Here is a 16507-nt window from a genome sequence, read left to right as displayed (position 1 = left end):
GTACTCCATTTCAAAACTACATTGAAAATAATAAAATGCCTATGTAAAAAAAATCTCAGAAAAAATACCAGCTGTATGGGAATAGAAAATCAGTTGGATTTATTTCCCCAAACACAGTATAATTTGTGGATATTTCTTCCAAGTACAACCAACTTGAAAGGAAGATAAACTTTATTCATAGGAATGTAGGGCAGTCAGTAGTACAAACTCCTTTTTATTCCTCCTCAAAGGCCCCATATTTGACAGTCTATATATAATAAATGTGTAATGATTGCATGTGGACAAAAACAGCTAAACAAATTATGAAAATTGGAGGAAAGCCATCTAGATAGTGTAGATCCAGTTAGTGTTTCTGATCCACTTTGAGGTGACCTCCAGAGCCTCTGCTGCAAAAAAGTTATTTACTGGCCAGCACACCTACAGCATGTTCCGTCCCCTCCCAGGCCTGCAAAAATCCATCTCCCATGGTCCAGCTGTGTTTGGCCTTGGCTCAGGGCAGGAGCATTTCCCCCTGAAATCGGCTGCTGAGCTGAGAGCCAGGGACCTGCCAGGCCTGGGAGATAGGGCTGGGGTGCTCATCTCTGAGTTCCCCCTTGGGCCTCTGGGTCTGGAAGGAACAAGTCATAATGAGGCAAGTCAAAGTATTTGAAGATGGCATTGGTGTGCCCCAAGAAATGGGAGAAGATGTGCTGCCACACATTTCTTGATGAGGTGTTCCCACAGTGAGGGAGTGAGGGGGACTAGGAGGATGAAGGCTGCAATAATGTGGAGCAAGGTGTGAATGCAGTGTGCATTAGGTTAGTGTTAGTTAGGTTAGGTTGTGTTAGTATCATAATACAGCTGGCTAAACTATTCAGAGTTTCTTACAAAGTGTTTCTTCTTTGCCGCGTTGTGCTTTTTTTGTGTTATCCATGATAGGTAACTCCACCCCATTAAATCTCATTTGAGTGAGCTCTTCCAAAGAGTCTCTGTTTGCTGTTTATGAAAAATGTTACACCCAAAAGGGCAATGTTTCCAAAAGGACATATTTTTCCTTATAAAAATACCCTTCTCTTGCCCTGTTTGCATGTCATTGCATTCTAATCCAATGATTTATAACAATGAATAGATATTAATACTCTGTGAAATGTTCTTTGGAAAAGGCACCACATAAACAGATGTATTTATATATATTTATACACACACACACACACACACACACACATACTGTCCTGTAAACTTGAACTTACTCTGGAGTAACTTCTGTACTTAATTCTGTGCTTAATATAGCTAGACAAATGCTGCTATTAATGGTTCTGTGTAGGATGCTATGCCTTTTCTGACAGGATACCTATGTGATGAACTAAGGACACCACTAGAACTGTTCTGCTTCCTCGTAGCAGGTCATGGCAATGTCTGTGAGCTGGTGGACAGCAAGCAAACGAGAAAATATATTAAACTCTCATGGATCAGTAGAGTGACAGCTATGTCCTTGCTACCCCATCTCCTACACAATTGCCTAGTTCTTCTGATGAATCATGACAATGTAAAAGGCAGGTTTTTAAACTAGAAAGATGTTAATGTGTTGGTGAGAGCTTTGGTGATAAAATTCTAAATTATTTTTACCCAGTACTCTTCCAATTGCAGGTGTGTCATGGCTGGGTTGTTCCTTGCTCTTTCATTCTTTCTTTTTTACCCTGAAAATTATGTATAAACATAAAAAAACCTTCACTTGTGTTATGGCTCTAGTCTGCATTCATGTGTATAGTAATGGATCTGTTCTACTCAAGGTGAGAGATTTCTACTTAAGGTGCAAAGTTTCCAAATCGGTATAAGATGATGAAGAAGAAAAGGTCTTCATTTGTTTACATTTCAGTAAAGCTTCTGAAAAACCCCTAAATACATTTGTAAATGCAAGTTTGTGATGCCCAGGTGTTATTTTTTGCAATGTCTAACCTAGAAGGAAACATCTATTAGAAATTAACTTTTTTATCATGTGCAATTATAATCATAGATTGCAATCTATGATCGTAAGTATGATACAACCCTTTAGAATTTATGACATTAATTATAACAGCTCTAGTCTCAGCCCATCTAAAATGTTTGGTGCAAGTTGTGGATCAGGCTAAAGAAATTAAAGAAATGGGTGAGTTCTTCTTTCAAGCACTGAATGTATGTGAAGCAATTGCTGTGTTCCCTTTCATGCCAGGCAGGGCCTTACAAGTTCTTGTAGACCATAAGTAAATGGATATGTGGCTGAGGTGGTGTCTTGGGGCTAAATGCTTATGAAATAATACATCTGAATAAGTAACAAAAGCAGCCTGTGAAATATAGGGCACATTGTTTGATGTTGATGCTTGGAGGCTGGGAGGGATGGGTTGGCCAAGGAATGATAAGAATTATGATGTTTACAAGAAGACATGCTAAGTTGTGTAAAATTACTAGGTATTTCAAAGCAAGAAATTGTACTAATGCAACTTTAAAGTTATATTGTTAGAAATCATAAAAATGCAAGGAATATTGACGTTAACTGTCCCATGGCAAAATTTGTTCAGGTTCCCTGTATGCCTGTTTTATGGTCCTGTTTGCATTCAGTAGTACAAACACCAGCCTAACCTACCCTGCAGCAGGCAATGTGCAAGAGGCAAAGCAGGGTTGTACAATTACCCAAGAGCTCAGCAGAGATAACGCTGCTTTAGCAACCTTCTTTTATGTTTTTTGGCATAGAAATAAAACCATAAATGTTCTGCAACTACATTAGCTTAGCTTTAACTTGTCTAATATCTTATCATGCCTGTTCCAAAGCAAAAGATAGAAATTGCTTCTTTCAGGAGGAAGAAAATATTTTTTTCTGATTAACAAGTGGTTGTCTCTGGACGGTGCTGAACCATTGCTGTTCCACAGCTACTGGTGGTAGTGTTCTGCCCATTCCATTGGAGGGGTTCCACTCCAGATTCATCTGATGATCAGATCAATCCCTTGGTGTGTGCAATGTAACTTTCTCATTTTAGGGTTCTAAACTTGTATCATTTTGCAACTGTCTCCCTTTTTGTGATGACAGAGGTTGAAGCAGAACTTGTGTCTGCCTCTGGCTTTGCTTTCCAGGCTGGAAAGAGCAGTGCAGGCTGAGCCCCGGGCTTCCCTTGCAGCCCACCAGCCTTGTGGCATGGCAATGTTCCACTTCTATTGCTGAAGTTTCATGGAGCAGAAGCCAGGCTTTAACTGAGTCATGTATTCAAGCTCTTCCAAACTGGAGGAGAATCTGTTCTGGTGTTTGAAGTGTCTGGAAAAGTCACGCTCCTACTGACTCTGTGTAGAATTCTCTACCATATCTTATACTTCAATCTCCCTCTGTCTCTTGTGTACACCTACCAGCTGCCGTGCCTTCATTTATTTTGTGCCCCAAAGCCACCATTACTCCCTTTTGTTTCTTTCCATTTGTTATTTATTTGGAAATCATTTGACTATTTAAATCAGATATTTCAAGTCCTGTTAGGACCTCTATAAAACTTTGTGTTTCTGCATTTTGGATGACGGAGTAAAGAGCCTCTGGGAAACCTGTGCTCCATGGATAGATAAAGTGCAGTTGCAGGTGATATGTGAGTAATTGTCTCTGTACTTTCCATGTCAACAAACAATTCCAGCTTCTATGAAGCTTCCCTCAAAATTCTTTGTACTGCCAAAACATCTATCTTGAGCTGTAGAAACTGTATTTGAACTATGTATTAAAAAAAAAAACTGTTTGGTTCTAATTCCTGGAACAGGTGTTGGTGGTTGTTTGCTATGCTGAGAGGTGAAGATTTTTTTGCTTCTGTCTGAAGTTTTTCAGGAGTAATCTATAAATGTTTCATTTTCTACTCAGGTGTTCTACCTCTAACATAAATCATGAGTGTCTGTAAATGCAAGTGTTCAGGGCGGGGGTGGGAGGTGGGGGTGTAAGGATTGCTTTTGGCAAGAAGAGGAATGAGGGTCACATGCCAGAAGATATCTGCTGAGATAAAACATTGGGTGGGTAGGTATGTTAAAACCAGTTATGCATCTCTGATTAAAGAATAGCTGTTTTGGACCAGACAGCTCTAAGATGATGAGAGAGACAATCCTACACAGACCCTTTTTTTCTCCCTGCAAGGTTACTTTAATTCTGGGCAATGACCACATCCCCAGCCAGAAACACAGGCAAGGATGACAGCACGGAGGCAAGTGGATGGCAGCAAAACAACTGGATGGCTTTTTTCTTGGGACAAACATGTTGTGTCTTTGTTTAGTTTTGATGATTACTTTAACCCGCATGGCACAAAATTGTAGATACACTAATTCAGGTACCTGGGTAAAATTGAAGGTTTAATTTTCATCTAGTGGAGGAAAAAGAAGGTAATGTTTAATTCCTCTATTAAGACTCAGTTTTTAGAAAATTACAATATTATGTAATGAGAAGCAATTTTTTCTACACTATGCTCGTTTTCTGAATATGTCAATAGCATGTCATGAAATTAAGTACTAATTTAATCAGTCATTCTGTGTGGCCTGTGCTAAGATGTAGTTCAATATGACAAACTTCAAACTTCTATTTCATCCAAGGCATCTTCAACTAAGGTGGAGCATTCAGTGAATATGAAGAAAAGAAATATGGGTGCTTGTCTTGATCTCATTGTTTAATAGATTACTCTGGGATGTTGATAGATGACTTTTCCCTGGGTTCTGTTTGGAAAGAGACAAAGTGCTGTGGTTGATGACAGAAAGTTCTGCAGACTGCCATACCTGTCTGTTACATGTCTTTATTCATGTTTTTATTCCTGATTGCTTATGAGATAAATCTTGTCTCACATGAAAAGATATATTTTCCCACTTAAGACAGTTGTGGCCTTTAATATCAAAACTTCCCCTCTTATACTAGGGTTTATTTAGTGCCATTTCTTTTTTCCTGGTTTTTGTGTTGTGAATCTGGGTTCTGCTTGACCAAGTACATAACAGAGTCTCATGCAAAGTAAGAGTGTAAGATTTGGAACTTGCTCTGATTCCTTAGTCTTTGACACAATGCGCAGTTGGATTTTTTTGCACTAAATCCAAACACAGTGTTTTGCCAGAATTAGTGAGGATTATTGACCTATTGCTTGTGATTGCTGTGGAGAAACACTTCTGTGGAGTTTTTCTCCCTGCTACTAAGTATTATGCAATTGTGGCTCCAAAAGTGGAGTTTGTACCTGAGGAACTGTGAGTGATGAGAGGTCCCTGGTCAACTCAAAGGCTGTACTTTCCTTCTAATTCGTGGTCCTGCTGACACTGGGATGGTAGGAAAGCAGTAGTTTCTCAATGAGTAGCACGTTTCTCTTCATCCAGTGAACTCACTGACCAGTCTCTCTCACTTGATGCTCTTGAGTTACTCATTAAGTAACTCTAAGTGTAGTAGCAGGGGGTGATAACTTCTTGTTATGTTGGATTTCACAGAGCTCTGAAGCATGCTGCTGTTTAGTGCCACACATTGACCAGAGGTGCTCTGAAGGTGTGGCAAGAAGTAGCTGGTAGTTGTGGGGTTGTCTTTTCTAAGAAGAAAGTACTGCTTGGCCTTGAAGGAATTCCTGCATTCAGAGTTAGACCTTATGAAATGACAAGTTGCAGGGGAAGCTCATTAATAAACCTGATGAGATCAAAAGCCCTCTCTCTGTGCAGTTGTCTTCCTAGCTAACATTTGGAACAAACGCAACATGGAGGTGTCATCAGTATTGGCCCACTTCCCTCCCCTGAAAGTCCAGAAATATGAATAATCACAACAGAAGTCACCTCAAATTGGTATCCAGATGCTCTGGGTACAAATGGCAGATGCAGCTGTTGAAATGCAGGGAAGCCTGCAGGGGGAAAGCCAGAAATTAGAATAGCTGATGATGAGATGATCATTTGCCATTTATGTCTAGGTTTCGCTATCTAATAGGGGAATGCAGAGGAGTGTGGTTTATCTTTAATGCCACTTCATGAATACAGTGATTAAGGTGGAAGTGGATTACACTGGAAGTGAGATTTTGGTAAAATGTTTCTTTTCCAGAGAGAATTTCAACCCTACTCTAAATTAAATTCATTAGGAATTAAGTGATTTAGGTGCTTAGAAATCAGTGGAAGAATCCTTCTATGCTGTTCTCTGTTGCCAGGACTGCTTCTATATTTTAGATTTAAATAATTATCAGAGTACAAGTCCATTCCTTTATCTCATGTCAGGTTCTCACTCCAGCCTATATAATCCAGACAAGACACGACGTGAGAGGTTTTTAAAATAAGCTAGAAATGTTCATGTGCACTATCCATCTAGACATTAATGCTATTCGTATTCCTATTGTATTGGTGGTTCTGACACATATGAGTGTTTCTCACAGCTGTGCTGCTCCATTTCATTTTGTCTGAGAAATAATGAAGGTGAGCACGAGAGTGATGCTGTCCTTAGTGGGCAGGTTTGGAACCTTTGGAAATGATGAGTTGTCCTTGGGGCGAGCGCGAGCACGTTTGATTGCCTGCAGGCACAGGGCCTCCCATCCTGGGCAGCGCTTCCAGGATTTATCTCTAAAAGCCGGATGAGCTCGGGTAGAAGCACTAAGGTTTGAGGGACCTTGCAGATGAGCATAAAAAGATTTGGATATTTTATGTGCCTAGGTTAGCAGATGGCAGATGGAATGCAGTACACATTAATGTAGAATAAATAATGAATCTTAGAGAAAAGAATAAGAGGAAACATCTGCTGAATTGAGACAGGATGTATCATATTGACCGAGAGAAGAAGAGCAAGTTACCATGGAGAAATTTTCAAAATGGGCAATACAAAGTAAAAAACGCTGCTACCGCAATTTTTTTTAATTTTTTTTTTTTTTTTGTTAGAACACAATATGTTCTTTTAGGGGTATATGATTGCTGGAATATATATTTGTTTGTTGGGTTAAAGAAGTTCTTCCCACTTGAACACTGAGCTGTAGGGCACTTAGAGGCCGTGTCCTGCCCGCCAAGGGTACATTTTTCTGAGAACTGTGTCAGTAATTCAACTGAGAGTGAAGCAATGCTTCCCATCTGCATTAATGTACCAAAAGTGTGGTGATGCAGAGTCTGAAGAAGTACAAAGCTTCATTTTTAGGGGCAGGATCTAGTGACTTGTTCTTTTGAATTCTTATGACTGAACCCAGAAATGAGGCAATCTGTGGCAATGCTGCCTCAAAATAACTGGTGAGGGGCTCACTATAAGCAACCAAATTGTTTGAGATTTTGATTTGGTGAAATTTATTTTCTGGGTTACGTTCTCGAGAAACAATCTTCTGGTTCACTCCAACATTGTTGTTGTGTATGTATTAGTGAATTAAATTATTTCTTGGTGTTTCCATTTATAGAATGTGAAATAAGGTGGCATTGATATTGCTGACAGGTTCAATCTTGGTCTCCTTCCTAGTACTGAATTAAAATATCAGTTCTGTAACTGACCCTATGTAAGAGAGGTAAAAAAGGGTCAGTTCCAATCTTGAAAATCCTATGAACTAATAGTAGGAATACTGCTAAAACCTTTTTTTTTTTTGTTTTTGAGTTTTAATTTGTCTTGGCTTTTTTTAATGAATGTTAAATCAAAGAACTTTTATATAATGTTAGTAAGCAATAAGCTTGCACATTAGCCAGGAGAAGATCCATATAAAATCATAAACGTTGCACAACTTTGTATTGCTATGCAAATGATAGTGGCCATGTCATATTTAAAGAATGTTATTCTGCTTTCTTTCTATTTTGAAATTTGTCAGAAAAAAACAGTCAATACTTTTTATCCCTTGTATCCAGATACTGTGCTTATTCATATTTTCAGAATAAATGATCTTACAATCACTGAGACTGCAATATACTTATTATGTATGTTAGAAAAATAGACTGAGAAGGATTCTGAGATTCCTATCTCAGTTTTTCCATAACCAAAAAGAAAAAAATTAATAATGTGACCTTTACATTAGAATACCACTAAGTATTTGACTTGGATGCTGATGGACAAGTACCAGAGGATGCAAGGGAGATTTCCTGGACTATTAGTTACAATGCCTTGCAGTGGAAGAGAGCACCAACCCTGTGGAAGAGTCTGCACAGATTTCACTTTGTGATACACTGCCTTGAGGACAAGAGCAAGCACCTACAAAACTGAGTGGTGTTAAGATGACCTCCATAAGTCAAATGAAAATGTGAAGTAGTCTTGAGAACTAAAGGTGCCAAATTCTTCTTAAGACAGAGCTGCTGTCAGCAGCAGCCTTTATAAGTGTTTGGTTTAGTGATTCTTTCCTGTCTGGGACTTAAAATAAAATCAGGAGTTTTTCTTCAAAGAAATAAAAAATATCTCAACACCACTACAATAGTAAGATAAATTTGTATGTCTCTAGTTTGTTACCCTGGGAGAGGACAATGAGCATACATAGTTGTTCTGAATATTTGTTCTTATACCTTTTTACCTCTGTTTTTTTCCTACTATCAGATTTGTTTCTGCCTGGTTCACTTCTGCTGAGACAGAAGGTGGATGTTGCAATACCCATCTCTCTTCTTTCTTGAAAGCTTAATGTGAATTAATTTCTTCATTTGATATCCTAATGAAAGAGGTAACTCTAGCTGCAAAGCTATTCACTCTTATCTCAGTAATTTTATGGGCCACTTGCAATTGCTGTGTCTAATTCAACACATTTCAAAAATAGGAACATGGTACAAAAAACAGAAAAAAGGAATATGATTTTAAAAAATAAAAAATTTAAAACAAATGAAAATTACTGGAAAACTTGCTGAATTGGCATGTCATGTTTGCTTGTCTGTAAAGTGTCACTTAAATAAAGACCAGCAAACAGGGAAACAAATGTCTGGAATGTCATTCATAATAAACATAGATAAGCATTTGATTTAACATTCCAGGAAAGTAGGCACTTTATGTTGGGCTGAGAAAAAAATATAGAATTGGAGAAACATAATGATTGAAGAAAGCCAAACTACATGGATAGTATTAGTGAGAGTTAAAAATAGTAAGCTTCTGTGTATTATGAATATTATCATGATTAATAAATATTCTGACAGAAATACTAGAAGGCAGTAAAGATTCTGCTGAGAGTTACAAAGTTTTCCTTGGAGAACAGGATTTAAAACTCTTTGCAGTATCTTAAAAGCAGTCACTATAGACCCAAAAAATTTCTACCAAACATTATTCTATTTTGAACTGTTAATATTTGTGAATTATTGGCAGCTGTGATCTAACAATTATGCCATTTTTCCTTATTTACATTTCCTGTCTGATGTAAAATCTCAGCAGTTATTGTATATCACTTGGCCTTCTTCAGTGCTTTACATTTTCCCATATTTATCCAAGTCAATGAGAAAAATATTTAAATTGGCTTTATAGAATATTCCTGTAAAACAAAAATATTTGCTAATTGAATGTAGAGAAGAGTGTTCAAGACAAACAGTTGTGTTAAAATATCCCTCCTAATGTGCAAAACATGTACATTACATTTTTTAAACATGGTTTTACTCAGTTAATTCTGTTTGAGATGTGGCTGTAAATTAGTTAGTCAAAGACTGAGTTGCCTTGGACAAAATCCACATATGTGTACAAAGAGTATTTTTTAAATGCATGTATGCATGGCAGAAAATAAAATAAATAGCACTATATATATATATATATGTGTGTGTGTGTGTGTGTGTGTGTGTGTGTGTGTGTGTTTACATGGTTTTGGCAACTTAAGTTGCAAAGTTTAGGCCACTGGTCTCATTTTCCACATTCCAGATCTCAGAAAGGCTTCAAAGAGCTGCTAATTATAAAACAAGCCAAACCTCTGCTTGCTTTGATAGGTATTTGAGAAATGTCTAGGCACTCCTTTCGCAGTGGAGAAACCCTGTAAGTCCAAGGGCTGAGCTGACAAAGCAGCTTGGCAGCAGAGCCAGGAATGGGGTTTGGGGCTGCCCCAGCTGCTGTGCCTGGGGCTGGGCATGGGACAGCCCTCCACAGGCATCAGGTACCCTGCAGCCAGGATTATTTGTTCTGGCAGCAGCTGTTTACTCCCAGTCACTCTCTTTTCCCAGGGATTCTCCCTTTCCCCATCCTTTGTAGTAAATTCAAAAATTTCATTCATGCAATGGGAGGGAGGCCATGGCTGCTTCCATAAGTTGTGCTGTCCCTGCAACTGAAAAAAAAAAAAAACAAAACCAGGTTAAATTAAATCATATCAAAGTCTTTCCATATAAACATTTTTATCATCTTAATTTAGAGGCTCCAACCATTTGGTAAAATGCAGATAGTCTAATTGAATCTGCATAAGGACCTGGTGAGTTGTTATCAAAACACATCCCTCAAGTCATTTATTGATACTTTGATTAAGTCTACTGGATTAATGTTTGTTTTAAGTTAGAAAAGCTAAATATTTGGCTATGAGTGAAAAATATGTAGGGCTTTTTATTCTCCTAGTGCTTTCATTTCCAGATGAACTTAAACCAGCTTACACTGGTAGGTTTTATCTTACACTATGGATCTCTGTGTCTCACAAGATCAGGTTGTTATTACACAAATTTTTACTGATTTTGCTCCCAGGAATTTGAAAAGGGGAGCAAATTGGAGAAACATTAGGTAGAACCAGGAAGAATATTTTTTAGTGGCTGAAAAACATTACACATAAGTGATTTTATTATTTTTATATGCAACATGATATCTTGCCTATTCAACCATTGAAAGACATATTAAATGAAAACTCAGTAAATGTGTGCAAAAACATTTTCAGTTATAGTCTACTCATACCAATCACATATTTAAAAAGTAGGTGTTTTAATGGATCAAGCTTTGGGCAGGGGCTAAGGATCTGCTTTCACACAGCTACTGACCTGTAAGTCTTGACAATTCCATTCTCCTCTTCCCCATAATTTACAGTCAGATAGAAAGGATAATATCTCTGGAACAAATAGTCAACCTTCAGCATTCAGAGCATGTCCAGCAAAAAACCCACCCTAGTCTTGGCTGGAACTTCACCACCATGTGAAAGCACACCTCGTTACTAACCCTACAGCAGGTCCTGAAGCTGGTTTCAGGTTCAAGAGAGGAAATGCCTGGGTAAAACTTGCTCTAGGAAGTTAGAGGATTGTTGTAGGAAAGCTTTAAAGCCTGCACTGCCTGGCAGCACAATCACTTACATGTCAAATAGTTAATTAATGTTCTTTATTGCATTCTGTGCCCATATATAGAAACAACCCATACCACAGCCCAGGGATTTTAATGATGTTACAATAGAAATGTCCTTGACTCTTTTATTCAGGTGTCCCTCCTAGGAGATTGCCAGGGCTGGTAGAGCCTCCTGCTGCTTCAGTGCAAGGCCACAAGAGCTCTTTGGGAATTGAGGAACAGCTGGCTTGGGAATTTCTCTTCTTCCTTTGCTTGTTCCCTACCTTTGTTTTCCTAGCACTGAGCATAAACCAAACCCTACTGCCCGAGTCGGCCTTGTGCTGGAGCTTGGTGTGTGATTAAACTGGGAGCCAGGCACTGCCTGTGCAGACATGTGGTGAGTTATAGTCCCACCTTCCAGAGCTCATGATCAAAAAAATATTTAGGATATTGGTGTCTTCAGTGTGGTGCCTGAAATTTCTCAGTATTAAGCAAAATTAAATGAAAGAATATTAAACATTGTTTTGCTATGAAGCCAGCAGTCTGTATGCTATTGTATATGGTGATACCAGGAGAGGCATTAAATAGTCAAGTGGAAGCAACTTGTACTCCAGATTTTAATGGTGCTGCAGTAAAGGAAGTCCATCAGTTAAAAGATGCTTAAGATATATTTGGAGAGGATAAATTATGGTTTACTGTGTTGTGAGTCAAATGAGAATTAGCCAGGCCGTGTTTTGAGATTTTTTTCCACGTGGATAATTAAAATGTTGGATTCTCATCGCAATAACAAGCTAATAGTCCAGCACATTTGATCCTCTGTGTTTTGATTTTGTCTTCTCTGCAGAGCAGCAGCCCATGAATATGTAGGCACCCAGCTCAGCAGGGCCAGCTCCTGTCCCCTCTGCTTAAGCCACAGAGGTGAATCCCTGTAATTGTGTCTTCCTGTTAAAACACACTGTAGGTAATTTTGTCCTTTCAAATCCACTATTTTGCTATTATTTACTCAGAAAGATGGCAGGAGTATTTACTTTCTTGATAGGGCTGTAATAATTTTCATTGACTCCACAATATTATTGAATTGTTTTGAAAGGCCAAATATTTATTCTGATAACTACTTCTTTCACTATATAAGTTTTGAAGGTGTTTGAAAGTGTCTTCATTTCTGACTGCAGAAGATGGTGGATTATAGTTATTTTCCTGTGTTACCTATTTAATTTCAGAATCCCCAGTGGGTTTCTGTCCTGCAGGATTTTAGGATATTTATTCTTTCAGTTGCCCTCTAAAATTCCTCTTTGACATTGCTGGAATGGCTTGGGTTCATTTCCATCAGGATTTGAGGTAACACACATTGGGTGTTCTTTTCAGTGCCACTGATAGAAACATTCACCTGGTCGAGGTTAGAAACTTATTTTTAGAGACACAGGCTTGACCTAAAGGCAAAATATAGAAATCAGTGGAGCTCAAAATTGACTTTGCTGCTTTTGTGAGTTGTCTGCACATGCCACAATCCCTATGTTAGACTGGTCTGCAGCAGGGCAGAGCGTCAGGTCTGGCTCCTCACTGTGGGGACAGGACGGTGTCACTGGGGAGCAGCGCCCGAGGACAGCACGAGAGGCAAATCTGCTCGAGAGCACTCCTGGAATCTGTGAGTTGGCTTCTTGCCTGTCTGATAACTTAGGCCAGGATGGGTTAACCTTTGGAGGCATGTGGACTGCCTTCAGATTTTGGGGGTGCCCACTTTGCCTGCTGGCACGTCCCCAGCACCAGCAGCTGCCCCCTTTGGCTTTTGCTGCCAGGGAGAAGTGGCAGGACAGGCTGATGTGAGCCCTGAGCTGCCCGATGCTGAGGTCAGCTTTGCACAGCACAGCCCTCTCTGGCCTGAAGGTGATTACATTTCTGGCAGAAACAGGATATTTAAGATTAATTCAGAACTCAAAAGATTATTAGTAGTGTAGCAGTGAGATAGTGTTTGTGGGGAAAAGCCATACTTTTCAAAGTTATCACAGCACTAAATAGAGGAGGAATCGCTGGCTTTACTGAGCAGCTCCTAGACTTCAGGCTTTTTTTTTCTTTTTTTTTTTTTTTTTTAGATCGGTTATAACCATCCTAAGTAGGTCAGTGTATATTTCAAACATTTCACAAAATGCTAGAGCTCTTAAATCCTGATTAGGGGAGAGGTTATTAAATGCTTGCTTTCAGTATTTGCTCCTTTGTTCAGCGCATCAGGTTTTGGTTCATGCCCTTTGTATCTTAATATTGCTTTGTTGCTTCAAGAACAGACTGCAAATTATTTTTGCTAATTTTTTTTAAAGTCTAAGTGGCTTGGAATTTTTTTTTTTGCTTTAGTTTTTTTGATGCAATGGCTTTTACTCCTTTACATCATTATATATAGAGTGAAGCTTTCTGTTTTTTCTCATTTCTGTTTCATAATACTTTAATACTTTTTAAAATGTCCATTAACTATAAAGATTTTGCTTTACTTAGTCCCTATATTGGACTGTTCAGACTCATATAATATTTTCCTTTCCCATTCATGAGTTCTGTTTTCCTTTTAGGGCATAGTTTTTCTTTAGAATGTTTTTCATGTCATGAAAGACTTTTTTGCTCTCTTCCTCATACTGCCTTTTGGAGAAAAACTAGGGAGACCTATTAGACTGTTTTTGGGTTTGGGGGTTGGTTTTATTTTTATTCAATTGCTGTGCTTTAAATAATGCCTTTCTTATATGATATCTTCATGAAGTGGCCTGGCACAAGCACATATTTTAGTGTTTTATCACTCAGGCTTTCTTTCAGTTAACTTCTGTGTTCTTATGTAATTCCTCTCTTTAACAAGTAAAATGGGGATGGACTCTATGCAGAGCCAGGCATTTTCTTCGGTACTGTGTTGAACAGCAACTGCTACAGTTGGAGAGGAAGACCTGGGCTTGTCAAGGGAAGATGGAGTGCACTATTCAAAGGGGAGTGGGATCAGGGGGAGAAACAAGGGGCAGTAGAAAATACCAGGTTCCGATTACTTTGAAGAATATAGGGTAATATGGTCCTTGTGGGAAAGGACAGAGAGACAGAAAGAAGAGAAACCAAAGGGGGTGAGAAGAAGAGAAGTTGATAAAGGCACTATATCCATTACAAAGTGGACGGGCACTATATGGGAGCAATAGGAATAATATTCAGCCATCCCTATTAATGCCAAAGTGCTCATAAGATTTTGATGCAAAGAGTAGGGCTCCCCCATAGTGGTAGTCCCTAATCGAAGTTTTACATAACATGTCTGCATACAACCTAATTCATATTTGTCATGAATGGAAGTGCAAAAACTATTTAGCCATAGAACCCTTTGTAAAGAGTTACCCTTGAATTTGCATCCCTGAGTGAAATGCTGTTGGTCTGACTCTAGAGCTGAAGGAACTCAGAGTCCTCTGGTGGTCTGAAAGTCTGTATATAAAAAAAAATATATGAGTAACATATATACTTTCATAATATTTATACAGCTGTAAGAGTTTTACTTTACTTAAAAATTTCAGCAACTGTATGTTACACAGAAATATTTCCATCAGCCTTTTGAACAACGAACTTAAGATCATGTGAATCTTAGCCCAAAGCCCCTGCACATAACACATGTTGCATTGTGAGTTGATAGATCTGAACACCCGTTCCTTATTATTACCTTTATTTTTTCTTTCTGAAGAATATTTTCTTTTCTGTCTTAAAACTGATATGATAAGCAGATCAATTGCATCAATCTGTATTCCTGAAAGGTAGAACAGACATATATTGTAGCTGCAGATGTTATAAAAGTTTGACAAAAAAATCTCATAACTTCTGTAGTGTTCAAGGTCATAGAAAAAAAAAGATTCTCACATACAGCAGGAACTTGGTTTTAACCTGTGAGTCATAAAATAGAAGCTGTAAAACAAGTCTGTGAAATATAGTAGAAGAATATTAGTTGTTTTCAACTGACAATTCATTTTGTAGGTAGTGAAGTAGACACAACTCTGTATCACCAGTCATTCCTTTGGAGAGAGAAAGTGTATGGTCAGCATAGTCTAATGCCTTTTTATGTGGAAAGGTTTTTATTCCATTAGTAGAGTAGCTTGTTGAAATAATAAAATATGTACTCTTCACCTCTTATTTTCATTTCCTGATGTATGATAGCTTGAACTGCTGTTGAGTAAAATTTGCAGCAAATGTTCTTCCTTGTTCTCATTTGATATAGTTCACACTCCATTAACATCCTGATAGAGAGAAGGACGTTACTGCCTAACTTTTTGTTTTCTTGTACCTCTGAGATGACTTTGGGATACCATACTGCAACTGCAGAAAATCACACAGATTTTAGATAATGTCAGTGCAGTGGGATGAATTCTGCAGTGGTACTCAGACTCAAAATATATTTAATAATCATATTCTGAATTATTTGATTTGATTTTTTTTCATAGACTTCAGCTGAATTTATCATATTGTGCACAAATATGACAAGCAGTCACACTTTGAATGCCTCTCTTGTTCTGGCAAATACTTTGATTAATTTGATTAAGCATATCTGCAGCACCTTATTTAAATAAAATTATTTCACATTGGAAAAAAAATCATTTGTTCATGACATTGAAAGAGAAAGGTGGTTTTAGTAAAAACAGAGTTTACTTTTTCTATTTCAGGTTGATTAAAGCAGTTAAACATTATTTTTCAGATGAAGCATTCTTTTACATGTGTGTCTGTAGTCATTTCTTCATCACAGATTATATAAAAGTGATGCTTTTATTTGAAAAATTGTCTCTTATACAGGTAGGACAAAACTAGACTTTGTAAATCATCTGATGGAGGGGAGATACTGAATACAAGATTAGTCTGAATACAAACAATTGTTAAAGAGGTAAAGATCTAAAGACAGATACCAAAAGACCTGTCTGGGTGGAAAAGATAAGGCGGCATAGATCACCTTAATGAGTGTTTCTGCTGAAATTCAGAATTCAAGTGCCTAAAATTGGCACCAAGAAATGCTGAATGCTTTTCATTCTTTTTAACTGAAATGAAAATAGAACTTCTTTTGTCGTCTGACAGGGTTGTGTTTATCAATCTGAATACATGGCCTGTCAGAAACAATAAGTATTTGCAGATTCCTTTGAGGTCACTGGGAGTTGAGGGATAAGCAACCTTTTAAATCTACCCTGAGTGTCTGTGACAGAGTCCATGAGCCTTGGGGCAGGTGCCACAAGGAAAGGGTTAATTAACCAAACCTCTAGGGAGGGCCCCGGCAGCTTATTCTTATCTGAGGATCTGCAGGGGTATTGGGCTGGATCTGTGAGTGTCTATGACTCTCTCCAGTCTCTGTCAAGTGAAACAGTGGGAAGGGATTAAAATGAGGCTGGAAGAAGCCCAGCTATTAATGGGAAGACTAAGATCAAGCAA

General features: G+C 38.2%; 1 protein-coding gene across 11 annotated transcripts in view; it reads left to right on the top strand.

The window, feature by feature from the left end:
- KIAA1217 (KIAA1217 ortholog) overlaps positions 1 to 16507 on the top strand; it is a 360062-nt gene that overhangs the window by 97181 nt on the left and 246374 nt on the right. The window contains exon 2 of one of the 11 annotated variants that reach the window (XM_085573031.1): positions 8450 to 8570. The exons of 9 other annotated variants lie outside the window; for them this stretch is intronic. Coding sequence is in view for 1 of the 2 variants with exons in the window: in XM_085573009.1 (XP_085429135.1) it covers positions 12614 to 12746 (133 nt within the window). In the remaining variant the exon portion in view is untranslated. One more of the 11 variants, XM_085573009.1, reaches the window with a different exon arrangement.

The sequence above is a fragment of the Lonchura striata genome, chromosome 2 (assembly GCF_050655825.1).
Source record: "Lonchura striata isolate lonStrDom1 chromosome 2, ASM5065582v1, whole genome shotgun sequence".
Classification (NCBI taxonomy): domain Eukaryota; kingdom Metazoa; phylum Chordata; class Aves; order Passeriformes; family Estrildidae; genus Lonchura; species Lonchura striata.
Note: the sequence above shows the minus strand (reverse complement) of the source record. Positions and strands in the feature narration are given on the sequence as shown.